Raw genomic sequence first — 25320 nt, 5'->3', positions numbered from 1 at the left:
AGTTGAGGTTTAGACTGCTGATATAACTGGCGTGTACATTATATCTTCATGCTACACTTATCAATATAAACTGAAACGATGTCCTTCAGTGCAAGAGGGAGGTGGTGGGAGAGAAAAATGTTCGAGAAGCAGAGATATATGTAAACAAAAATTATGAATTAGCACTTTAATGTACGCTATTTGTAGGCCTGTAGCCAGAGGGGTTCGAAAGAACCGCCCCTTTTATCAAGAAAAGGTCCATTTTGGGTAAAGTTTTATCTAGGTATACATAAGTTTCATTGTAAAAGGTCCACTTTTTCAGAAAAAGACCCCCCCTGCTGAATTTGCCAGCTACGGGCCTGATATACCACTCGCACACATGGTAGGTATCAACAGGCGTAAAGTAAATGTTGACTTGATTTTTTGTTCTAAGATATAGAGAGTGAGAGAAGAAATAGAAGAGACAGGGAGTGAGAGAAGTAAGAAATGGAAGGAAAATGGTGTCCGCGATCACCCCTACGTGAACACTGTAGCTCTTTACCGACATGTTAACCAGCATTTTCCGTAATCACACAACAATCGTTATCACCAAGCACATCTAATCTCTTTTCCACAAAAGGCGCATTTAAACAAGGGCATTAGTGCGACCCAGGTTCGAAATTAGGGCATTTATAAGCTGCCAGTGTCTTTGATTTTAGAAGTGGTGCACACAATCTCTTATAGAGAACTGTTATTTAAGCACAAATTCATAGATAGCAATTACATCGAAAGAAATGTTTGAAATAAACGAGAAGCAGGAATAATTTATAGCAAATTAAAACTGTTCAGGTGTATCAGTATCATTCCATTCTTATCAATAACATATCAGGATAACAATCTCGTGTCACGCGAATGTGATGGACAATGTTGTCCACGGCTACGGAGAAATAGTTAATTGCAATGGGCAACTATGAACGCAAATGATATGACAAATACGTTCGACAAAAATACTGCCAAGCTGCATGTTTTTAACTAGTTGATAAACATGTTACCTGTGCAGATAAAATAGTGAATTGACGAATGGACGACCCTTGGAATGGGTGATTTTCTACGGAATTTGTACTGCGACACACGGACTACACCCGGACATTTCACCTGTTTTACTCTCAAGTTAACATACGGAATCTAAGAACGCTTAAATTTTGATAAAACCCTCCTAGGAATAGTGTGCAATTAGGCCTACGTCATTTAACAATAAGAGACAAGGACATTTCTAGAACATTATCAAAACAGTTTTGTCATGGATAGCGTGGGCAACAAGGGGCCGTCGGAACGCGATTCCTTAGTGAGCACATCCAGTAGTCGAGGGACCTCTTCCGAAACCACGCATAGCCGATACGTTTCTCCGCCGATCGAGTTCGTTTTGAATGCAAAGATTCCGACGAAGAGGCCATGGGTAGCAATTATGTGTATTTTGATGACTAAAATGTTTACAAAGTGGGCTTTTTGTCTCCTGGTGCAGAATATGTTTAGCTACTGCAATGTGATGCTTGATAAAACGATGGCAGAGGCATATGAAGTGAAACTTATATTCTCAGGTAATTATTATTATTATTATTATTATTATTATTATTATTAACTTTGCATTGGCATGGTTTCGTATATTGTCCAAGCATATATGTTAAAACTTAAAATCATGCATTGAATAAATGTAAAGATAGGCAGACAGGTAATATCTATATCTAGACACAGACTTCATATTTCGACTTAGGACTTACCGAGTGTATGGGATAAACTTTTTGCTAACTGGAGTCAACGTAATAGACTTTCATGATTCCATTGAAACTTAAATGTAGCTAGAATTCGCAGAGAAAATCGCCACCCAATTTTTTTATTTTGATTATCTTCATCGACTTTGCTGTCATATTTTCCAGCCGGCACGTTAGTCATTTGTCTCATAGGAGGGTTGATTGCTGACACAGTTCTAGGAATGTTTTTCACAGGAACCTTGTCATTTGTATGGCAACTTGTAGGTAAAATGATAAGCACTGTATGCCGAATTTGTATAAATAGAAGCAGCACAACTTATGTCTATCTTTGTGGAAGTGTTCTGCACTAGAGAAAAACAATTTGCCAGATTATTTGAAAATCCCGAAATAGCAGTAAAATTTAATGTGTATTTGAAATATGTCGATTGTTTTCAATGATTTTATATAGGCTTTAATTTTTATTGTATTTTATTATTGTATATGTGTTATTATAATTTTTTTATTTAGGATTGTTGTTCATTCTTGGTTCGACGTTTACAGAGGTAGGCTTGATTTAAGTACTTAAACACAATTTGACATTACCTTTTATTCAACCTTTATATATGAGAACATTAAGAGATAACAACTCTTTATTTTGGCGGAAAAGTGCCATTAAATTGATTTTCCTGGGGTAAGCGACGATTATCCCATATTTTCCAATGGTTAATGAATCTGTTGCCACATTCAAAGTTTCTAAATTGTGTTTTAGTAATAATAAGAGATTATTACAGAGGGTAGCCATCTGCGAAGGTTCATGTGGTCTGATAGCAAGCACAGATTTCAGAATAATTTGTTATACCGGCCGTTTTGGCGATAGAATGGAATTTATTATATTTCTATGTGTTTACAGTTTTTGATCTCATATGAAGAGTTGTTATCTCTACAAGCCAGGGACCGTCCGTTGAGTTATAACAAGAACTCGCATGTTTTTCTCGCTTTCAAAAAACATTCAATTCTTTTAAGACGACGATATTTTTTTCCATTTCGACATAAGTACATTAGTACCAGTGCGATGACTTTTACATTGGTTGTATATATTTTTAATTAATTAATTAACTGATTATAATAAGAATATTCTCAGTTAAATTAATTTTTTGCTACGCGTGTAAGTAAAATTTAAATTAGCAGAGACCTGGTTGTCATTTCTTAAAATTAAGGGAACATATCTTTGCTACATGTACGTACATGTAAGTGGTGAAAAAAGGAATCCATGAACGATCACTTTCACTTTCACTTTCACTTTCAACTGACAAGACAAAAATGAAAGGCATCTACATGTATGCTAAATAATTGTCTCATTTCCATGTCACGAAGACAGTTGTCAATCATTATGTTTCACTTTTATCACCGTATAGTCTAAGGTCCGCCAGATAATCAAAATTAAATTTAAGTAAAAATCAGTTATCATATTCGTTTCAGAACACAGCGGATGCACATCCACGTACGGATCTGTACATGGTCGGGTTAGGTTGTACAGCCATAGCTTACAGTGGTCTAAACGCCATACTGGTTGTATATGGAGCGGAGCAGCTACGCAAAGATAGCCACAGACAGTCGTATATACATTGGTGAGAGACGACATTTTTTTAATGATAATAAAAATATGAACGCGATCTTGCACGTGATCCTCTGTGGAGAAGTTAGTGATATTGTTGATTCGACCCCCCCCCCCCCCCCTCCGCCAATACTTTGTGTCACGTAGCAAAGATTACGCTTTTCATAAAGGAAAGAGACTATAGTTATACCGATTTAACATTGTAGCTTTTAGGCCGATTGAACGCAAATTAATTAATGTTCATTTGAAACTTAAACGTTTTATTAATTCTAGTTAGAAACGATAGTGAAAATGTATTTTTTCAAAATATAAACAATAATGCTACGTAACATAAATTTACCACACATTCCACTGGAGTGACATTAATAATCAGTGGTAGAGATCTGAAACGTTTTCTTTCTCTTTGCAGGAACTATTTCTTTAACAACTTTGGTGCCTTACTGGGTGTTCCCGTGACAACCTCCCTTGCAGTGGTCGAGTTCTCAACGAACACTCACTATTACTTCGTGGCCTGCTTCACAACTGCCGTCATCGTGACGGCACTGGCCTTGTTGGCGTTTACAGCTGGATTTAGGCATTACAAAGATACAACAATACGAGGTACCTTAGCAAACAGAACGTTCTTATAACGTTATCATAACGTTTACATAACTAAAAACGTTATGATAACGATAGGGCAGTCTTTTAGGCTACATGAGCAGAAGTTTTTATATCTTGCATGCTATACATGTATATACTATATCAAGCGTGATACATGTACAGCTAGTTATGTTTTGTGACCATGGTGATATACGCTTTATTCGGTTTTAAGTTGTGTTTACATGCATACAGAGAGAACCCAGCAGGCATAGTGACGTTGGATCAACGTTGAAAACAGGTGGATACGTTGAATTGCCGTTGATCTACCTAAATTCAACGTAAAATAACGTTGATCCAGCCACGTCAAAACACCGTCATAATGTGACGTTGACTCAACATTGTATTTTGGTCACTGACTCAACGTTGTTGTTTGGTCGTTGTGATGCACGGCATGGATTGTAATTTAAAACATTAATTATTGAAAACGTGATACTTTGTTTATCAATACTGTAACTAACTTTATCAAAATATTTAAAAAAGTGTTTTAAAGTAAAAGTGACTGTTGTTTTGTGTCTTTAGTGAACGAGTGAATTTTCTTAACTTGTTATTCAGAAATACATTCCAATAAACTTCCTTGCAAGGTCAGCTAACACTAGGATGAATAAGTGGCTGTAAATGTGAAAGAGTGAAGTTAACAAAGTTGACAATTCTCGGTACCCTCTTATAGATAGACAGGTTGAGATGACTATAACTTTGTTATATTATATATTATATATATATAAACTAAACCTTGGAAATCCTATCTTAAAGGCCATACATATATAACCTACATATATTTAGCCATCAAACATGTCCTACTGCTAAACGCATCCAGGCTAAAAGGGTGTACCATGCTTAGGTGCAAAACATGCTTAGAAGCTAAATGCGTTGAAAAAATCAGACAAAGCAGGCACTTGGTTGTTTTTACAGTGTACGTTATAATTGTGTACTTGTGTTTTGCACCAAAAATAAAAACATTTCAGGTCATTTTAATGTCTTTTCATGCAAGAATGTTGTCTAACAACTGGGGTTGATATAATGTTGTTATCTGACGTTGATCCAACTTTCAAATCCAACGTTTATCCAACGTCTTATCAACGTCATGGTTCAACGTTGTTTCAACGTTAAAACAACATAATTTGCCCGCTGGGAAAGTACTCATACTTCGTCGAAAATCATCCCAAAACTAAGCGCGAATAAAGTTAGCGTATATCGCCATGGTCAAATAACATCTTTAGGTATGTATCTCAAACATTCGAACTGTTAACACGGAAAGTCACATTCACATGTACAGATATGTCAGCCCTTTAAATATATAATGCCATATCGTTTCAGGAAAGAAAATCCTCCATGCTGTGAAGGCGGCCTTGTCTTCTACACCGGGGTGCTGCCGGACTGTCCGGTCAATACTGACGAGTCCTGCGGGATCACGATATTCTACTTCTGTGCCTCACAACAACGACGACACAAAACTGGATACCGCATTGCTACAGACGTACGACCGGCTGACGGCTCGGGGAATTCTCCGTGTATTACTGATCAGCTCAGCATTCCTTGGTTTTGCCGTGTACTACTATGGGGTAAGGTCAATGGTGAACTGGGACGTCATTTTATAAATAGGACTTGAGATTGTCACGTTTTTTTCAAAATTATATTCATAATGCAATAAAAGTTATTGCTTTCTCGAATTTAGGCCCCAGTTTCACAAAAACTGAAGTCAGTTCCCTGGCTTAGATGACTAGGATTTCAATGAAAGTGCTGTTACACTGTTCTTGATACGATGAGGTGTGCGCACGTGACCATGTAATGTTGGTAATTTTAAAAGTTCTTAGCCAGGGAACCTAACTTAAGTTTTGTTGTGTGTGAAACTGGGGACAGAGGACTATTGGGCTCTGAAACGGGACCCGTTTTTGCAGTCAAAAGATTAAAGTCATTGCTATTCCAATCAAAACATTGGGATATGTGCTTGAAAATTGGTAATTGAAATTCATCATTGCGATTCGGTTACTCCGCGGATCATCTGTTCTGAATGCCCTTTAAGACTAGGTTCCCATACCTAGATCGATCTAACAGGATCGATCCATCTCCAAGGGCTTGCTATTTTGCTTTCAGCTTAAGCGGCTAGGATGTCTGGCACGCCTACTGAAGCTGCTAAACGATAATTAATTACCCCTAACAGTTTCAGTAGGCGTGACAGACATCTAGGCCGCTTAAATTGATTGCAATTTAGCGCTTACCTTTGGAGATAGATCGATCCAAGGTCTGGGAATGAAAATCTCATCAAAAACTGGTTTCAGTTAATCGACTCGGCGCTAGTCTTACAGTCGGAGGGCATGAAGATGTACAACTTCACTCTTTACCATGTGCCGGATGATGCCAGTAAACTGGAAGCATTCAATCTGGCCGGGGTCTGTCTCTTGATACCAATCATGGACCTAATCTTATACCCTTACCTGAGAAAGAAGGGAAGTAAAGTTCCATGTGACGCGAGGATATGTAAGTACATTGTATGTGGTGAATATATACTACTATAAATTTTTATAGTTTAATACATTAAATAGAGTTACATTTGACTGCACAAATACAAACGGTTTTAATAGCAATTGAGTAACATTTGAAAGCACAAAAACATCGACTGTAGTTTTTCGGGTAATTGAGTAACAATCGGCAACACAAATACATTTAGTTTTTAAGGTAATTGAATAGGCATAATATTGGTCAGTAGAAAAGCACGCTTATTATATATGTGTATGTATAGGTGACAATCTCGTCAATACAACCTACGTGTTTCGGGGTTTGTCATATAGCATACTATACTTTTTATGACTTTTGCTTCAGTTTCACCATTATGTATTGTAGAACCGTATATGAATATATAACCATATCTGTGATATCCTGTTTATTCAAAAAATGAGGAACATATAAGATATATGTGGGCTTCGGAAATTTATAACATAAACAAATAGTACAATTTAAATACTTGATATATTATGAGTGCATCTGCATAATCATGTCATTTCAGTAACTGGTATGGCTATAGGAAGTTTAGCTGCAATTTATTCAATAGTTCTAGAGGGACAAAGAAAAGAAATTTGCGAACTGAATGATGGGGAACCAACTCTATCCTGGTTTTATATAACACCTTCGATTACATTTCTTACAGTAGCAGAGGCATTCGCTTTCGTTGCAGGTACTTTCATTTTCCAAAGATATAAAATGAGAATCCGAAATTAAAGGTCTGCCTCCGTCAAGTTGTGGAGGTCATTTGATTAATTGCGCTTATATTTATCACAACAATAAAGGGCATATGCATCGTAATTTATTTGAAATATTCATGCGAAATTGAGATTGGCTGTGCACTGTAATAGGGTAATCTTTCTGTCTGTCTGTTCGTGAGCAAAATCTAGATTCTTGGTGTACTTTGATACAGTTTTCTATCACCTACTATTAAACTTAACAGTGAAGACTTAATATATAGTTGTGTACTTGGGTGTTAATTTTTTTTTTATTCTTTAGCACTGCGAATTTTTTATCAATATCTTTCGACAAAACAGATGGTGCTAAATATAGACTGTAAAAGAATGTGTTTGTTCAAAAACGTTTTATCAATCAAATGTGAACCGGAAAGTATATGATTGGTACTAATGTTTTGTTTCTTTTTATTTTAATTATATTTTAGCATATGAATACTGCTACCTCCAGGGCCCGACGGGTCTCCGTTGTGTGTCGGTAGGACTGTTAGATACGGCCACTGGTCTGTCTAGTTTTATCGCCATCGGAATAAGAAAGCTTGTACAAGATAAGCAAAGATGTACGTTCGTTGTATAGTTTTATTGCAATTGGAATAAGAAAAATTATACAAGATAAGCAAAGATATACGTACGCTGTATACATGTACCCTCTACCAGGGCGACAGATTGATTTTTCCACAGATTTGTCTCTAGATAAATAGACGTCATTTTGGTCTTATGTCAGCAAAAAATGTCCACAATAATAATTGCGGCCCTGGTAGAGGGTAGTATGCATGTAGTTGCGAGCAGGCAATCCCGCACGTTGACCGAGTATACTGTCCGAGTAAATAAGCCAACTGAGGTTGTTTCAATATTTTAACACCAAATGCTAACAAGCATTTGGACGGTTGTTGAGGAACGGGCTATAATCGAACGAGGCCGACTGCATTACATCGTTTTTTTTTTCATATAGCGTTAATGAGTCATATCTGGAAAAACAAAGTACAATTCTGGCTGCGCTGAAAATTTTTACTTAATCGTACTCTTACTCTTTCATGTAATGGTACGGTTTTAAACAGCATCATACTGTTAATTACACTTACTGTCGCGTTTAGCACCTGTAATTAAAAAGGATACCATTATCATTTATAACTGGGGATAGGAAAAGATGTCTCACAAGAACCAAGCTTTGTTCGCAGGGCGGTCCATAAAGTAGACCTCTTCTAAATTGAAGTGGAAAGTAAAATATTGTTTTTAATGGACCGCCCTGTAGACTCTTTACTTAAGCACTTATATAAGAAACGGAACGTATAAAAAATGAAATAAGATATAATTGCCAACTCTTCATTATGTAATATTTACGTTGTCTACTTTCAGCCTGGTTTCCAGACAAACATGCAACCAAAGTCTGCGAGCTTGGCAACAAGAGCCGTTTAGAGAATTTCTTCCTGATACAGCTGGGGATTCTTTTATTGTCTGCAGTTTCATACCTGTGTGTTATTTCTAGCATAGAAAAACTTCAAAACATCACCAGGGTATTCGTTAAGAAGCGCCCAGAAAAGTCTGTGTTTGGCTCTGTCAACACCAGCGAAAACGACGAAGAATTAATGGAATCTTCTTACGAAGAAATACGGAATAGCAGGCATTTAAGCGGTGACAATAGCAGTGAAATGTTCGAATCGTGGGAGACCTATGACACGTTAGACATTTCCGAAGCGGGGCCAGGGGACGCCAACGCCCAAAGCTCGTTATCTAGCTCCATGTCTAGTGCTGTCCTCTATGTTCAACCCAGTGAACAAGCCAGCGCCCCCTGTCGGACAAAAAAGAAGAAGCGCACCAGTAAAAAACATCTTCCATGCACATCAGATGACACAAAAAGCAGCCTGTCTGCGTCTGTATCTGTGCATGTAAATGATGAAATGAAATCAAACCGTTTGTCTAATGACACTATAGACACAATGCTGTGAAGATTGTGAAATTTTCCAGCGTACTGATCATAATTTAGATTAGAATCTTATGCTAGACGATTGAGACAATATTGTACAGAAAAAGTCAAAAAGGTTACATGTAGGTGCTTTTTTCCAGTGCACGTTTCAGATAAGCCTATAAGAGACTAATGAGTGTAATTATTTATACAGCTAAGAACAATTTACAAATTCCCAAAATTTGTGTTGTTTTCAAGAAGAAACAGTTTTGAGGACTTTGCTGTCATTCAGTTGTCCTTTTCTGTATTTTTGGTGGGAGGTGAATCAAGCCTTTTTTTGTTGACAGATATAATGTTACAAACGACCGTGAATGACATGTGTGTAGTACTTAGGCCTATAGTCAAAACAATGGTAGGTAATGGAGATGATATACAACTATTTTGATATATGCAATGTGTAACAAATGTTATGCAAATTTTCATATTTTTGTCATTGTTATTATATGAAAATATATGAAAATATTTCAGCTAAAATGCCTTTCCGTTATAATAACCTTCTCAGGTAACCGGATTGTGAAATATTGGTATAATTTATGGCCACGGAAAACCTCAAACTTTTAGGTAATTACACTGCTTACCAAGGATGTAATGACACGATCATTTCTCTTAGAACGTTATTGTGTGAGAGAGTGTAATACTGAACACCCATATATTTTTATTTGATTATAAGACATTAACTCAGCGTTCGAAAAACCCCAAAATTATGTTTTTCCTAAACAAACATAACCTTCCATTACTTTCACGTTGGCTTTAAAGTTCAGATTAATTCAGTTAAGATGACGGGCTTGATTCAAAAGGAAGCAAAAACACGAACCCATGAAAGCAATTTAATGGATTCAAAAACATCAAGCGTCTAATTGAAACATGCATATAAGGCTTTGGTTCTTCTGACTTTTAAAGTTGAATCTTCTGACTAGTAAACTTATTTGACTAAGACAACACCTATTGCACAGAAATATCCGCCTTATATTTCAATTTAGTAAATTTTGATATCAAAGCTTTTAAAAATATGAGTATATCAAAAAGTGTACCAAAAAGTGATTTTGTAATGTTTTGAAAAATTGAAGTAATTTTTTTTCGTGCGAATGGTGTATTCGCCATTGATAACATTATGGTTATGGAAAATTAACTAATTACAGTAGCCTACATGTACTAGCTTTACGTATATATAGGAGTCACAAAAGGCATGAAGGTCCATATAGGAGCAATAAGTATAACAAAAAGCAGGGGTTGTTTCACAAAAAAGCAAGCCCAAAATTTGTCTAAACTATTAGACCCAAAATAAAGTGTACTTCCGTCCAAGATAAATCAATGATACTCCAATTGAATACAATTTTGAATTATTGCTGTTTATCTTGGGTAAAAGTAGGCTTAAATCTTAGTCTTAAAATTTAAGCAAAGTTTTGGACTAAAGTCAATGTAATATAATAATTCACGTGGTGTAGGTTAAAGGTCATTAGCGTGAGGCGGGCACTATGTATGCAACGTGACATGCGAAGCATGGACTTTTTAATTCTTTAAATATTTTAATTTTATACATGTACGTTGTTCCAATACTATATCTGGCGACAGGATGTGACACTTGCAGCGGTGAAAAAATGCACAAATGACTGGCATCCACAAGGGAATTTCAACATCTTCCAACACATTTATCAGTGTCGTTCGGAGCTCTCTATCTCAAACTCTGATGGAATTATTCTGACAGGACGACAAATAGTTTATATAACCACGCCGTGAGTATTGCACATAACGGACATCAAGGGATTGTGAAAACTGTTGCTTTACAGCGTCAAAAGGTGCGGTTCCCTAAAATGCAAAAGCTTGCTGAGGACACTGAAATCGTGTAGACACTTCTAAATTTCAACGGATATAACCACACGAGAGCCTCTTCGCATGACAGAACTCTCAATTTCTCCTTGGACAGAACTTAGTGCTAATTTCGGAATAACTGGCCCTAGATTCATCCACACGCCGCATGAAAGAAAACAACTGACACCGATAATTAAATTACATGAAAATGTAAAAGTTATAGTGAAGACTTAGCAAGAGAATGGTGTATTTAAACAGTCTGTGCCACGACTCTAGCTTAATCAATGTTAGGCTACTAATAGAAAAAAATGCTGATATACAGATTCATTAAATTATAATTGCAGTGAAATGAGATTGCACATCTAATCTCTTTTCCACAAAAGGCGCGTTCAAACAAGGGCATTAGTGCGAACCAGGTTCAAAATTAGAGCGTTTATTGGCTGCCAGTGTCTTTGAACTTGAATAGGAGTCGTGAACATTACCTCATACAGGGGATTTCCATTTAGCAAAAGATCAGATATAACGATTACATTGAAAAAAGTTTGAAATAGACGAGAAGTATGTATAATTCACAGCAAACCAAAACTATTCAGGTGTAAAAAGTACCATTTCAAGCTTATCAACAACATTTTAGGATAACAATCTCGATGTCACGCGAATGTGACAATGCTGTCTACGGAGAACCAGTCAATTGCAATAGACAACTATGAAATCAGATGATATGATAATACGTTCGACAAAAACACTGGCAAGCTGCATAATTTTAACTAGTTGAAAGTGGTGAATTGACGAATAGACGACCCGTGGAATGAATGATTTTCTGTGACATTTAGAATTATGGAATTTGTACTGCGACGCAAGGATAACATACCGGGACTAGTGTTTAATTAGACCCTTGTCGTTTAACAATAAGCATTTCTAGAACATTATTAAAACAGCTTTGTCATGGATATCGTGGACAACAAGGAGCCATCTGAACGCGATTCCTTAGTAAGCATTTCCAGTAGTCGAGGGACCTTTCCTGAAATCGCTCAGAGCCGATACGTTTCTCCGCCGATCGAGTTCGTTTTGAGTCCAAAGATTCCGACGAAGAAGCCATGGATCGCAATTATGTGTATTTTGATGACTAAAATGTTTACAAAGTGGGCATTTTGTCTCCTGGTGCAGAATATGTTTAGCTACTGCAATGTGATGCTTGATAAAACGATGGCAGAGGCATATGAAGTGAAACGTATATTCACAGGTTATTATTATTATTATTATTATTATTATTATGTTTGCATTAACATGCTCTTGTATATATAATTGCTCATTATATTAAAACTTTTATATTAAAACTTTGACATGGACATTGAATAAATGTGAAGATAAGACAGGAAGGGAGACGGGCAATGTCTTGTGAAGTTAACGTCATTTAAACTTAAACGTCACTGAAATTCTCAGAGAAAATCGCCATTTTTTATTTGTATTATTTTTATCAACTCTGCTGTTGTATTTTCAGCTAGCACGTTTGTCTTATGTCTCATAGGGGGGCTGATTGCTGACACAGTTCTAGGGATCTTCTTCACAGGAACTTTTTCATTTGCATTGCAACTTGTAGGTAATATGATAAGTACTTCTTGTTATATTTGTATAAACAGAAACAGCACTCTTCACGGGAACCTTGTCATTTGTATGGTGACTTGTAGGTAATATATATGAAAAGCACTGCACGTTGAATTTGTATGAATAAAAGCAGCACAATTAACGTCAATTTTTTTTGTAGGAACGTTCTTCACTAGAGAGAAATAATTTGCCAGTTCATTAGCAAGTCCTTAAATATCAGTAATATTTAATGCGTATTTAAACAATTTTAAATGTTTTCAAAGATTTGATTGAGGCTTAAAGAAGGCAGCGTTCATTTTGATTGAATTTCATTACTGTATATGTGTTATTATGTTTGTTTTTCATTTAGGAATGTTGTTCATTCTGGGTTCGACGTTTTCAGAGGTAGGGTTAATTTAAATTTGAATACAAAAACATTATTTGACATTGCCTCTTACTCATGTAAATATGAGCACCTAAGGGACTGTCTGTTGGATTATAATGAGAAAACAAAATTGGCAAGTTCTTCACATCTTCCAAAAATTAATTCAATTCTTTGAAACGACGAAATTTTTTCCATTTCCACATTAATACCACTGTGATGACTTTTTTTACATCGATTAAAAAACATTTTTTAAATGTAATTAAATAAAAGGATTAAAATAAGAAATTTTCTAGTTAAATTCACTTTTTGCTACGCCTGTAAGTAATTTCATATTAGCAGCCATTTCCTAAAATTGATGACATATACCTTGCTACGTAAGTGGTGAAATAAAAAGGTAAACAAAAAGTCCACGAAAGACCGCTTGCACTTCTGACTAGACGAAAAGGAAAGGCATCATGATCTTATAAATGTATACTAAATAATTCCCTCTTCACGTTATCATGAAGACATATTTTCCTGCTATCGCTGTATAGTCTAGGTTCCGCCTGCTAATCAAAATTAAATTTAGGTAAAAATCAGTTATCATGTTCGTTTCAGAACACAGCGCATGCGCAACCGCGTACGGATCTGTACATGGTCGGGTTATGTTGTAAAGCCATAGCATACAGTGGTCTCGACGCCATCCTAGTTGTATATGGGGCAGAGCAGCTACGCAAAGAGAGCCATAGGCAGTCTTATATACATTGGTGAGAGACGCCCTTTAAAAAAATGATCATGAAAATGTGTACGTGATCCCCTTAGACTGGGTTTCCATCCCTAGATCGATCTAACAGAATCGGTCCATCTCCACGGGGTTTCTCGCTAAATTGTTTTCAGCCTAAGTGACTTAGATATATGGGACGCCTACTAAAGCTGCCAAAGGATAGTTTATTATCAGGTTCAGAAGCCGTGACAGTCATCTAAGCCGCTTAAGTTTATTGCAATTAAGCGAGAACCCCCTTGGAGATAGTTCGATCCAAAGTTAGCGGTCTCTGGGAATGGTCTCTTATTCTCTGTGGAAAAATTGATGTTAATTGTTCGACCGTATGTTTAACGCACTGGTAACAAAGATTACTCTTTAAATAGGTAAGAAACTATAAAAATACCAATGGCATTTTAGCTTTTACGCAGGTCGAATGCAAATTAATTCAAACTTATTAATGTTCCTTTGAAACTGAAACGTTTAATTAGTCTCAGTTAGGAAGGGTAGTGAAAATGGAAAATAAAAACAATGGCACGTAATATAAATTTGCCACAAACTCCACTGGAATGGCATTAATATTTAGTGGTAGAGATCTGAATCGATTTCTCTCCCTTTGCAGGAACTATTTTTTTGACACCTTTGGCGCCTTATTGGGTGTGCCCGTTACAACCTCCGTAGCAGTGGTCGAGTTCTCAACGAATACTCACAATTACTTCGTGGCATGCTTCACGACGGCAGTCATCGTGACGGCACTGGCCTGGACATAGACATTACAAAGATACAACAATACGAGGTACCCTAGCAAACACAGAACGTTCTAATAACGTCACCATAACGTATATATAACTAAAAACATTATGGTAACGTTATACGCTACATGAGCATAAGTTTTGATAGCTTGTGTGATACATGCACATGCTAATTCGTATCTAGAGGTGATCGTGGTGATATACGCTTTATTCGGTTTTAGGGTTTTTTACATACATAGAGGGAAAAAGTACTCCTATAATCACCCCAAAACCGATAGCGAATAAAGCTAGCGTATATTGCATCGGTGATGTAGAGCATACCTAAGTATGTATCTCAAACATATGACCGTTTACACAGAAAGTCTTAAGTCAACTTCACATTACAGATTTTTCGACCCTTTAAATATAAATTGACATATAATTTCAGGAAAGAAAATCCTCCATGCTGTAAAGACGGCCTTGTCTTCTACACCGGGGTGTTGCAGATCTGTCCGGTCAATACTGACGAGTCCTGCAGGATCACGGTATTCTACTTCTGTGCCTTACAACAACGACGACCCAAAAGTTGATTCCGCATTGCTACGGACGTACGACCGGCTGACAGCTCGGGGAATTCTCCGTGTATTACTGATCAGCTCAGCTTTCCTTAGTTTTGGCGTTTACTACTATGGGGTAAAACAAAGGGTGGACTTGGACTGTATTTTAAAACCTGCAAATTGATGTTTGAAATTCATCATTCGATTGCAAACAGATTTCCATTTTTTTCTGTTTTTTTTTTCACAAGACATGACAGCCATAATGAATAAGAATAATGGCCAATAAGCAATATTTTTGTTGCAAAATCATGAAAGTTCTTAATGTTGTCTCTAGCTGTTTGCAAAAAGTTGATCTCAAATCACCCAATAAGTTGTAAGTCGAAATACGAAATCTGACAGTGTCGAATTGTTCCATCAGCAAAATAATCACTGAGTCCTTTTGAATTTTAAGAACACCCAAAACAAATTGATCTGCGGACTGTCAGATCTGCGGATCAACTATGGCAGAGCTGTCTAAAAGCAGAGCTGTCTAATCCGCTGATCGTCTCCCCGCCTCCACACGCACCATCAAACGGTTTAAATCACGGCTCCGGGGTTTAATTGCTAGGCCCCTGCTGCGACGGTGCGTGTGGAGTCGGGGAGATTATCAGCAGATTAGTCGGCTCTGCTTAAATGTGGGTCGGACATATTTGATCCGCGGATCTGTTAGTCCGCAGATCAACTTGCTCTGAATGCCCTCTAAAATGAAAATCTTACCAAAAGAAAATTGTTTTCAGTTAACCGAGTCGGCACTAGTCTCGCAGTCAGAAGGCATGATGATGTACAACTTCACTCTTCTCCATGTGCCGGATGATGCCAGTAAACTGGAAGCATTCAATCTGGCCGGGGTCTGCCTCTTGATACCAATCATGGACCTAATCTTATACCCTTACCTGAGAAAGAGGGGAAGTAAAGTTACGTGTGACGCGAGGATATGTAAGTGCACTGAATGTAGTGTACATATACTACCGGTACTATCAATTTTATTTTAATAATCTATGATATTAGATTGAGTTACATTTGACTGCATTTAAATAGAAATACAGGGGGGTGACAAAAAATATTGCACCATATTTCTTTAAGGGAACAACGGCTAGATTTGGTAGTTTTTTCAATTGTTATCTTATTAAAAACTGATTGTGTCAAGTGAGTATCTCTATTTTAGGTTTACAGAACAGTGCATTGCCCTTGCATAACACATGCTGTTATGTCAGAATTGATATTTTGTAGGATAGCTACGTGGTCTCAATACGGCCACCATCCTTCTAGGTATAGACTGATAAAGGTTCATATATCTTCTGGGGGCTATATGTTGGCCCAGGCTCTGAAGTCACTTTGGATAAGAGCGTTTCAGGTAAACGGGCGATCCTTTGCCGATTGATTTCCAATATCTTGCCACAGGTATTCAATGGGGTTTGCGTCTTGTGATTGGGCAGGCCAGTCCACCCTGTTGATATCATGCTGGTAATGCCACTCTTGCATTGCCCTGGCCCTGTGTGGTGTAGCGTTATCATCTTGAAATATAAGGGGATGGTTCTGTCCCCAAAGATGTTTTCTACCGATGCCAAAAGGTGCAGGTGGAGAATTTCAGTGTATCGCTAGTGATTCAAGTTTCCATTTATCAACAACAGCTGACCAATATAAGAAACCAATGCACCCCCAAACCATAATTGAAGTGGACTGTCTAGTGAGAAAATGCATATTCACTGGCAGATGACAAGTGGATGATGTTCTCCATAACTCACTTGTCCAGCAACGTTGTTAAGTATGGACTCGTCAGAAAAAACAAAATGGCGCCAATTCTGACCCACTGTCCAGGCAATGGTTCTTGCAGCCCATGTCACTCTTCTGCGTCTGTTTACCAAGGGGATGAGTTGCTTCCTCCTGGCAACCCTGCTGTAAATACCGGAAGCATGGAGCCTTCTTTTTACAGTCCTTTTGCTAACCTCAACCTGCAAACTGCGCAATCACTGCAACACTAATTCCTTGTACGGCTCAAACTTCCCAAGTCCCGACAGCACAAAAAGGCACCTGTCGTCTCTGGCATTAGGCCTCCTTGGGCAGCCACTTCGGTGTAACTTATGGGCATCACCAGTGTCCCCCATTCTTCTGCAAACCCTATACACAGGCAGATGAGATACACCATATCTGGCAGCTATCTGGGTAACATTGATACCCTCCTCCCTCAGAGAAACAATTTCATTTCTTTCTTCATTTGTGAGCTCCCGTACCTTCACCATGTGGCAACGTGACAGCTAGAAGGACCTTTTACCTTCGGAGGCACCTTTTATAGTATACATGGATGAAAACTCATCACTGGTAAAGCGAGCAATAAACCAAAAACCCGCTGAACTAACGGGTCCCCCCATGTCACATACAGCACTATTTACACAGGTGTTGCAATACTTATGTCACCCTCTGCATAATTTTTTTACGATAATTGAGTAACGTTCGACAGTACAAAATCAGTGGGTATCGTTTTTATAGTAAATGAGCAACATTTAACACCCCAAATACACATGGTTTTTATAGTAAAAAGAAATGCATGTTTATTATGTGTATGTGTAGGTGACAATCTCGCAAACACAGACTTATGTGTTTCGGGGTGTGTCATGGGATAATTGTGAAGCATGATTCATTTTGTGACTTCAGCTTCAGTTAGCACCAATTATGTCTTATAGAACTATATATGAATATATGAACGTATCTATGATATCCTGTTCATACAAAAAAATGAGTAACATAAAAGAAAAACCTCGTGCTTCGGAGATTTATAATATAGACAAACAGTACATTTTAAATTCTTGATATATTATGCGTGCATCTGGAAAATCATGTCATTTCAGTAACTGGTATGGCCATAGGAGGTTTAGCTGCAATTTATTCAATAGTTCTAGAGGGACGAAGAAAAGAAATTTGTGAACTGAATGGTGGGGAACCGACTCTGTCGTGGTTTTATTTAACGCCTGCGCTTGCATTCCTTTCGGTGGCAGAGGTACTCGCTGTCGTTGCAGGTAGTTTCATCTTCCAAAGATGTAAAATGAGAATCCGAAATAAAAAGTCTGCATCCGTCAAGTTGTGGAGATCATATGATAAATTGCGCTTATATGTGGCATATTAATCACATGTTATTTGAAATCCAATACGAAATTGAGATTGGCTGTGCACTGTAATCCGGTGATCTCTCTATCTGTTTGTGTGCAAAATCTAGATTCTCGGTGCACTTTGCATGCTGATTCCAATCACCTACTGTGAAATTTAAAGTCATAATAACTCTTCGTTTTGGCCAAAAATTGGATTTTCCTGGTAAAAACGGCAATTTTCCCGTACTTACCAATGGTCAACGACCCCATCCCTGCATTCAAAGTTAATCCAGGGCTTTTTTCCTTAACGTACGGTTTTTTGTTAAAATCTCTTATACCCCCTTTACACTGGACGGCGTCCTTTCTGCGACCATGAAATTTGACATCGCTGTGGTCTTAATAAGGAGGCACGAGCATTGATTTGGTATCAGAATGAATGCTCAATGATCGGCCAGTTGTCGGCACGTAAAGTATTATAATTCTTTAACTCTCAAATGGGGCCGAACTGCTGGACGCAGAAGGGACGCCGTCCAGTGTAAAGGGGGCTTTAAGAGATTTTAACTGACGGAGCCCGCTCTGACATTACATAGTCACTGGTGACCTACTTAAAACCGCGGGAAAAGCAGACAACAACAACACTATATAACAATAATATAAGATTCATGAAATGTATTCGTCTTTTTGTTAAAATGCATTTATATCCACAATGTGTGCCATTCTGTGCTGTTCGTTATCCGACGCACTGTACAAAAACTCGTAACTTACGTCTGCGGACTGCACTAGCGTTTGGCGCCATATGTTATTTTGGTCTCGAATGAACGCGAGAATCCGCGTGACACCCAAACGTCATTGGCAACGAATGCCTTGACGACCGGGAAGAAAGGCATCGAAAGCCCTACTGACAAGCACAGATTTTAGTTTTACTACAATAACGGCCGTTTTAGTGGTAAAATGCAATAGAATATATTTCCATGCGTTGTTTACAATGTATTTCTTGCGGATTTTTGAATCTCAAAGGAAGAGTTATTATTGCTTTAACAGTGAAGACATTTAGATACGTTGCTGTGCACTTGGGTATTTTCTCTTGGTGCTTTAATACTGTAAATGAATTATTTATTTCATAGGATTTATGTCACAAATACCTTTCTACAAAACAGATGATGCTAAATATCGATTGTAAAAATGTGTTTGTTCAAAAATGTTTTATTAATGAATAGTGAAACTGAAAGTAACCGTATTGTTTACAGCCAAGCTAAGCATCCTCGTTTGATTGGCACTCATGTTTTTTTCTAATTATATTTTAGCATATGAATACTGCTACCTCCAAGGCCCGACGGGTCTCCGTTGTGTGTCGGTAGGACTTTTAGATATGACCATAGGATTGTCCAGTTTCATTGCTACTGGAATAAGAAAAATTATACAAGATAAGCAAAGATGTACGTACGCTGTGTAGTTGCGAGCAAGCAATTCCGCATGCTGACCGACTGCACTGTTCAAGTAAATTAACCAAATGAAGCTGTTTCCATATTATAACACAAAGTGTCAACAATCATACGAATGGTTGTTGAGGAACTGACCATAATTGAACGAGAGTGTTTGCATTACTTTTTTAAATGCGTAAATGAATCATATTTGATAAAACAAAGCACAATTCTGGCTGCGCTGACATTATTCACGGAGTCCCTACCCGTGATGCTTATATATATATATATATATATATATATATATATATATATATATATATATATATATATATATAGTTTTAAATCGGTTTCAAACTATTACATTTATTGTCACATTTAGCACCTGTAATTAAAAAGGATACCATTATCTTTTATCGAGCGAGATAGAAAAAAAAAATGTCCTACAATAACCAATCGGTATAGATACTGTACTTAAGCACAATACCTCGCAAAAAATGTTATGGTTGATTTTAGACATTTATTTTGAGTAATTAAGGAAACGAACGTGCAAAGAAAGAAAATAACATATAATTGCCAACTCTTCATGACGCATAATTTACGTTGACTGCTTTCAGCCTGGTTGCCGGGCAAAGATGCCACCAAAGTCTGCGAGCTTGGCACCAAGAGCCATTTAGAGAATTTCTTCCTGATTCAGCTGGGGATTCTTGTATTCGCTGCAGTTTCATACCTGTGTGTTATTTCTAGCTTAGAAAAACTGCAAAACATCACCAGGGTATTCGTTAAGAAGCGCCCAGAAAAGTCTGTGTTTGGCTCTGTCAACACCAGTAAAAACGACGAAGTAAAGAGATCTCCTCACGAAGAAATACGGAATAGCAAGCGTTTAAGCAACGACAATAACAGTGAAATGTTCAAATTGTGGGAGACCTATGACACGTTAGATGTTTCCGAAGCGGGGCCAGAGGACGCCACCATCCAAAGCTCGCCATCTAGCTCAATGTCCAGTGCTGTCCTCTATCTTCAACTCAGCGAACAGGCCAGCGCCTCCTATCGTACTCAAAAGAAGTGCATCAATAAAAAACATCTTCCATGCACATCAGATGACACAAATGGCAGCCTGCCTACGTCTGTATCTGTGCATGCAAATGACGAAATGAAATCAAACCGTTTGTCTAATGGCACTATAGACACAATGCTGTAAAGATTGTAAATTTTTCCAGCGTACTGATCATAATTTAGATTAGAATCTTATGTTAGACGATTGGGACAATATTGTACAGAAAAAGTCAAAAAGGTTACATGTAGGTGCTTTTTTCCAGTGCACTGTGCATGAAATTGACAATTGTTTCAGATCAGCCTATAAGAGACTAATGAGTGTAATTATTTATACAGCTAAGAACAATTTACAAATTCCCAAAATTTGTGTTGTTTTCAAGAAGAAACAGTTTGGAGGACTTTGCTGTCATTCAGTTGTCCTTTTCTGTATTTTTGGTGGGGGCTGAATCAAGCTTTTTTGACGACAGATATAATGTTACTGACGACCATGAATGACATGTGTAGAACTTAGGCCTATAGTCAAAACAATGGTAGGTAATGGAGATGATATACCACTATTTTGATAGATGCTATGTGTAACAAATTTTCATATTTTTGTCGTTGTTATTATGTGAAAATATTGTTGTATTTCGTCTAAAATGCTTTTCCATTAAATAATACCTTTTCAGGTAACCGGATTGTGAAATACTGGTCTAATTTACGGCCACTAAAAACCCCAAACTTTTAGGCAATTACGCTGCTTACCTCGGATGTAATGACTCGATCATATCTCTTAGCACCTTATTGTGTGAGAGAGTGTAATGCTGAACACCCACTTATTTTTATTTTATTATTAGTCATTAACTCAACGTTTAAATCCCAAAAAGAGAAGAGAGAAAAAATACCTATGCTGTATCCGCCATTGATAACAGTATGATTAGGGAAAATTACGACTAATTACAGTAGCCTACATTTACTAACTTTACGTATATAGGCCTATATATACTGTATATATGAGTCACAAAATATGTATATCATATATGTGCAATATGTATATCAAAAAGCAGGGGTTGTTTCACAAAAAAGCAAGCCCCAAAATTGGTCTAAGCTATTAGAAACAAAATAAAATGTACTTCCGACCAAGATAAATCAATGATAGGGCCTACTCCAATTAAATAAAATTTTGAATTATTGCTGTTTATCTGGGTTAAAGTAAACTCAAACATTAGTATTAAAATTTAGGCCAAGTTTTGGACTAAAGTTCTTTTTAGTAAGTGCACCGGCTTCAGATGTATCCACGCACCGTATGAAAGAAAACAAATGAAACCGATAATGAAATTATCATGAGAATGTTAAAGGTATAGGGAACACTTAGCAAAAGAATGGTGTATTTAAAGTCTGTGACATAACTCTAGTCTAATCAATTTTACTTTAATATAAGAAAAAAATGCTGATATACAGATTCATTTAATTATAATTGCAATGAAATGAGATTGCACCGAAAACTATAAAATCTGTAGTGTTTGTAAAAAAGTTTTCCCATTCCTCTTGAGAAAATTCTATCATTTCAATTAATTATTTCTGAGATATTTTTTAGTCATTTATTTATTTCACATTGCGCAATATAGGGGATTTCGTAGTTATACCAGGTGTCTATTCCGTATTCCTCGTTGCAGGGTCTGCTATTTTGATCTGGTAAAGGAACCTGCAGACCTCAACCCCCCTTCGGCTAAACCCTGTTTTTTTTTTCCGGTGTGCAAGTCGGGTAAAGTTAAAGTGGGTCGAGGCTAAAGATGGCTGACGGGGCGGGGTATGCAGTTCGTTGAGCTGCGGCAATTTGCCATCGGATCAAGGGATGCACGAAGCAAAAAAAAAAAAAAAAAAAAAAAAAAAAACAACGGGGTGAGTGACGATACCGTGACCACACCGTGAAGGGTAGAGAGGCTTGATTCTACAGTCATTCTTTGCTAGTGGTGCACTGCAGGGGGGCCATAACAAGAATGTTATTAAAATTTAGATAGCCAACCAAATTCTCATGACATCGTTGTGTATGTTTCAATAACAAATCAAAGAAGCTGCATGAGCAAGGAGGATGTTGTTATAAAAGCAAAAAAGAGAAAAAGCAGAAAATATATCGAAATTACCCTCAAAATGGCGTCCTTTTTTGTGGAATTTTGACCCTACCTCTATTTAAGAACAGTTTGTTTAGGGTTTGAATGGATTATTGAAGCAGGAAATACATCTACTGCAAGAAGATATAATAAACAGAATGTGCAAATTTTTATTTAAATAAAAATTTATTTGAAGTCACTGAAAAATGAAAAATTAGCTTAACTTACGATACATGCAGTGTCCCACCCCGATGAAAATTTCATCTAATCCGTATTAAAACTGTTCAATCGTCCAAAGTAGGGGAGACCGGGGCTAGTTGGCCCAGTCAGACACTTTTTGCCTTGTAGAGCCAACTAGGAATGGGTTAGAGTAACAAAACCTTTTTCAAAGTAAGCCCCATGAACTAAGCTACGTATGCAACGTCATTATTTTTCAAATATAATGCCAGATGGCTCACAATTTGACAAAAAACGCAGTTGACGTCAAGTTGGCCCCAGGGTCGGGGCAAGATGGCCCCCCTATACGAAAATGAAGTATATATCCCATGTAAACGCCTTGAAATACATTTTTATACATTTTTAATTTATTAAATTGATTTTTGAGAGTCTTTGATGAATAAATAGTCCAAATGAGGCAGATTTATTGAGGTTTCCGTACGTCACGTTGTAGGGGGGGGGGGGGGCATGTGTTGTAAGAACCAAAATATCTATAAAAAAAATTTGTTTTGTTTTAATTAAGAAAAAATTAAAAATTAAGAAAAAAAAGAATAATAAATTTTCTTTTAAAAAGAAAGTAACAAATTTTGTTTAAGAGATTTAAAAATCTATTTTCATAGGCTTTTGATCGAATATAAGATATGTATATCGCATCAAACTGAAGCTCATTGTTTCAAGTTTCACAGAGATGTATCATCGTTGTTCATTCTATCACCATAAATGGCTACCATCCTTTAAAATAAATAATGTGCACCCGGGGCTAGTTGGCCCCCTTGACTCGGGGCAAGTTGGACCCTCGTATTACCCACAATCCTTTGTGCGCAACGCTGTTTGAAATAAACAAGTTGGTGAAATTGACAAAGCTTGCCGGTGTTTACCGTCTGATTGATTTTTTAAAAATTTGCTCTCTGGTGTCTTTTCGAAAATTTATATTAGAAATGTTCTGTTGATTGTATATATTAGAAAGCAAATCCATTGGACTTTCTTAGAAAAACATTTATTTTGCATTAATTCATTGTAAGGTGATTTTATTGTATTTATAGTGTTATATGTGGCCCCAAGGGGATTCTCCACCCCTCCCTAGATAGAGACCATTGTTGAAACAAACTCAATGGTTTAAAACTGAATTTGTTACTTTCTTTTAAAATGTAAATTGATTATTCGTTTTCATTCATTAAAAACCTGCTTTATAACATTATTAATTTATTCTAAACTAAAACAAAACAAATTTTATTGATAGATTTTTTTGGTTCTTGCAACACATACCCCCCCCCCCCCCCCCCCCCCCCCACAACGTGACGTACGGAAACCTCATAAAATCTGCCTCATTCGAACTATTTATTCATCAAAGAGTCTCAAAATTCAATTTAATAAATTAAAAATGTATAAAAATGTATTTCAAGGCGTTTACATGGGATATATACTTCATTTTCGTATAGGGGGCCAACTTGCCCCGACCCTGGGGCCAACTTGCCCCGTGGCGGGGCAAGTTGGCCCCCTTGACGTCAACTGCGTTTTTGTCAAATTGTGAGTCGTCTGGCATTATATTTGAAAAATAATGGCGTTGCATACGTAGCTTAGTTCATGGGGCTTACTTTGAAACCGGTTTTGTGACTCTAACCCATTCCTAGTTGGCTCTACAAGGCCAAAAGTGTCTAACTGGGCCAACTAGCCCCGGTCTCCCCTACTTTTAGGTGCAAAAATCGTTTATTTCGACTCACCGCTTAAGTAAAACTTTTTAACGCCCGACACTTCCTTAGCATTGTAGGCTACGGTCACTTTACAAGAGTATGTGGCCAATTTTTTTACCTCGTAGTTACTTTTTCATAAATAGACGGGGGGCCAACTTACCCCGGGGTCCAGCTAGCCCCGGTCTCCCCTAGTATGTCGGTTAGTTTGTGTCACGAAGTCCATGATAATATCAGTTTTCTTAAGAATTTCACATTTATTGCTCAGCAAGGTCGATTTTTCTTCACCGCGTCCCAATATAACGTTCGCAACGCTGAAAGTTCAGAGATCGATTTTTATCAGACGACTTTAAAATGCCGCGTGAAAATTATACATCGATAGCGATCTTCTTCCATCCTCACTAATACCCCCTTTACACTGGACGGCGTCCTTTCTGCGTCCTTTCTGCGACCATGAAATTTGACATCGCTGTGGTCTTAATAAGGAGGCACGAGCATTGATTTGGTATCAGAATGAATGCTCAATGGTCGGCCAGTTGTCGGCACATAAAGTATTATAATTCTTTAACTCTCAAATGGGGCCGAACTGCTGGACGCAGAAGGGACGCCGTCCAGTGTAAAGGGGGCTTAACTGATGACGTCTTACGTGTACACGAATGGCTTCTTTTGCACACTGAAAAACCAGCTCAAACTGGCGCGTATCCCATTCTGATAACATGTCATGTCAGTGACGCTGTCGAGAAGGATGCAGGGCACAGGTGTAATTCCC

At 37.4% G+C, this 25320-nt stretch overlaps 3 protein-coding genes across 4 annotated transcripts; all 3 read left to right on the top strand.

The window, feature by feature from the left end:
* The first annotated feature begins 423 nt into the window (after positions 1-423).
* On the top strand, positions 424-9573 carry LOC106161134 (uncharacterized). Of its 2 annotated transcripts, XM_013537997.2 has the most exons (10): positions 424-1556; positions 1893-1991; positions 2235-2269; positions 3186-3334; positions 3731-3921; positions 5275-5519; positions 6237-6435; positions 6962-7129; positions 7619-7750; positions 8547-9573. In XM_013537997.2, the coding sequence occupies exons 1-10, from the start codon at positions 1259-1261 to the stop codon at positions 9134-9136; spliced, it is 2106 nt and encodes a 701-aa protein (XP_013393451.2). In that variant the 5' UTR covers positions 424-1258; the 3' UTR covers positions 9137-9573. The 2 variants fall into 2 exon arrangements, with proteins under 2 accessions (XP_013393451.2, XP_086868187.1); XM_087012061.1 differs by lacking the exons at positions 6962-7129; positions 7619-7750.
* A 156-nt stretch (positions 9574-9729) lies between these two features.
* On the top strand, positions 9730-13074 carry LOC147762546 (uncharacterized). The gene is made up of 3 exons (XM_087012062.1): positions 9730-12205; positions 12464-12562; positions 12917-13074. The coding sequence occupies exons 1-3, from the start codon at positions 11908-11910 to the stop codon at positions 12964-12966; spliced, it is 447 nt and encodes a 148-aa protein (XP_086868188.1). The 5' UTR covers positions 9730-11907; the 3' UTR covers positions 12967-13074.
* Positions 13075-14683: 1609 nt separating this feature from the next.
* Positions 14684-21451, top strand: LOC147762545 (uncharacterized). Its single transcript, XM_087011743.1, has 5 exons — positions 14684-15094; positions 15735-15933; positions 17844-18011; positions 19385-19516; positions 20119-21451. Exons 2-5 carry the CDS (start codon positions 15771-15773, stop codon positions 20700-20702), a joined length of 1047 nt encoding a protein of 348 aa, XP_086867869.1. The 5' UTR covers positions 14684-15094; positions 15735-15770; the 3' UTR covers positions 20703-21451.
* Positions 21452-25320: the final 3869 nt, after the last annotated feature.

The sequence above is a fragment of the Lingula anatina genome, chromosome 4 (genome assembly GCF_051362555.1).
Source record: "Lingula anatina isolate TDL-2025a chromosome 4, LinAna3.0, whole genome shotgun sequence".
Classification (NCBI taxonomy): domain Eukaryota; kingdom Metazoa; phylum Brachiopoda; class Lingulata; order Lingulida; family Lingulidae; genus Lingula; species Lingula anatina.
This window is presented reverse-complemented; position numbering and strand designations above follow the sequence as displayed.

Bases quoted from the DNA above. Each gene is read 5' to 3' on its own strand.
- LOC106161134 (XM_013537997.2), top strand. From the start codon at position 1,259: ATGGATAGCGTGGGCAACAAGGGGCCGTCGGAACGCGATTCCTTAGTG. The intron at 6,436-6,961 runs GTAAGTACATTG...ATGTCATTTCAG, and splicing joins TCCATGTGACGCGAGGATAT to TAACTGGTATGGCTATAGGA. The intron at 7,130-7,618 runs GTACTTTCATTT...ATTATATTTTAG, and splicing joins GGCATTCGCTTTCGTTGCAG to CATATGAATACTGCTACCTC.
- LOC147762546 (XM_087012062.1), top strand. From the start codon at position 11,908: ATGGATATCGTGGACAACAAGGAGCCATCTGAACGCGATTCCTTAGTA. The intron at 12,206-12,463 runs GTTATTATTATT...TTGTATTTTCAG, and splicing joins AGTGAAACGTATATTCACAG to CTAGCACGTTTGTCTTATGT. The intron at 12,563-12,916 runs GTAATATGATAA...TTTTTCATTTAG, and splicing joins ATTTGCATTGCAACTTGTAG to GAATGTTGTTCATTCTGGGT.
- LOC147762545 (XM_087011743.1), top strand. From the start codon at position 15,771: ATGATGATGTACAACTTCACTCTTCTCCATGTGCCGGATGATGCCAGT. The intron at 15,934-17,843 runs GTAAGTGCACTG...ATGTCATTTCAG, and splicing joins TACGTGTGACGCGAGGATAT to TAACTGGTATGGCCATAGGA. The intron at 18,012-19,384 runs GTAGTTTCATCT...ATTATATTTTAG, and splicing joins GGTACTCGCTGTCGTTGCAG to CATATGAATACTGCTACCTC.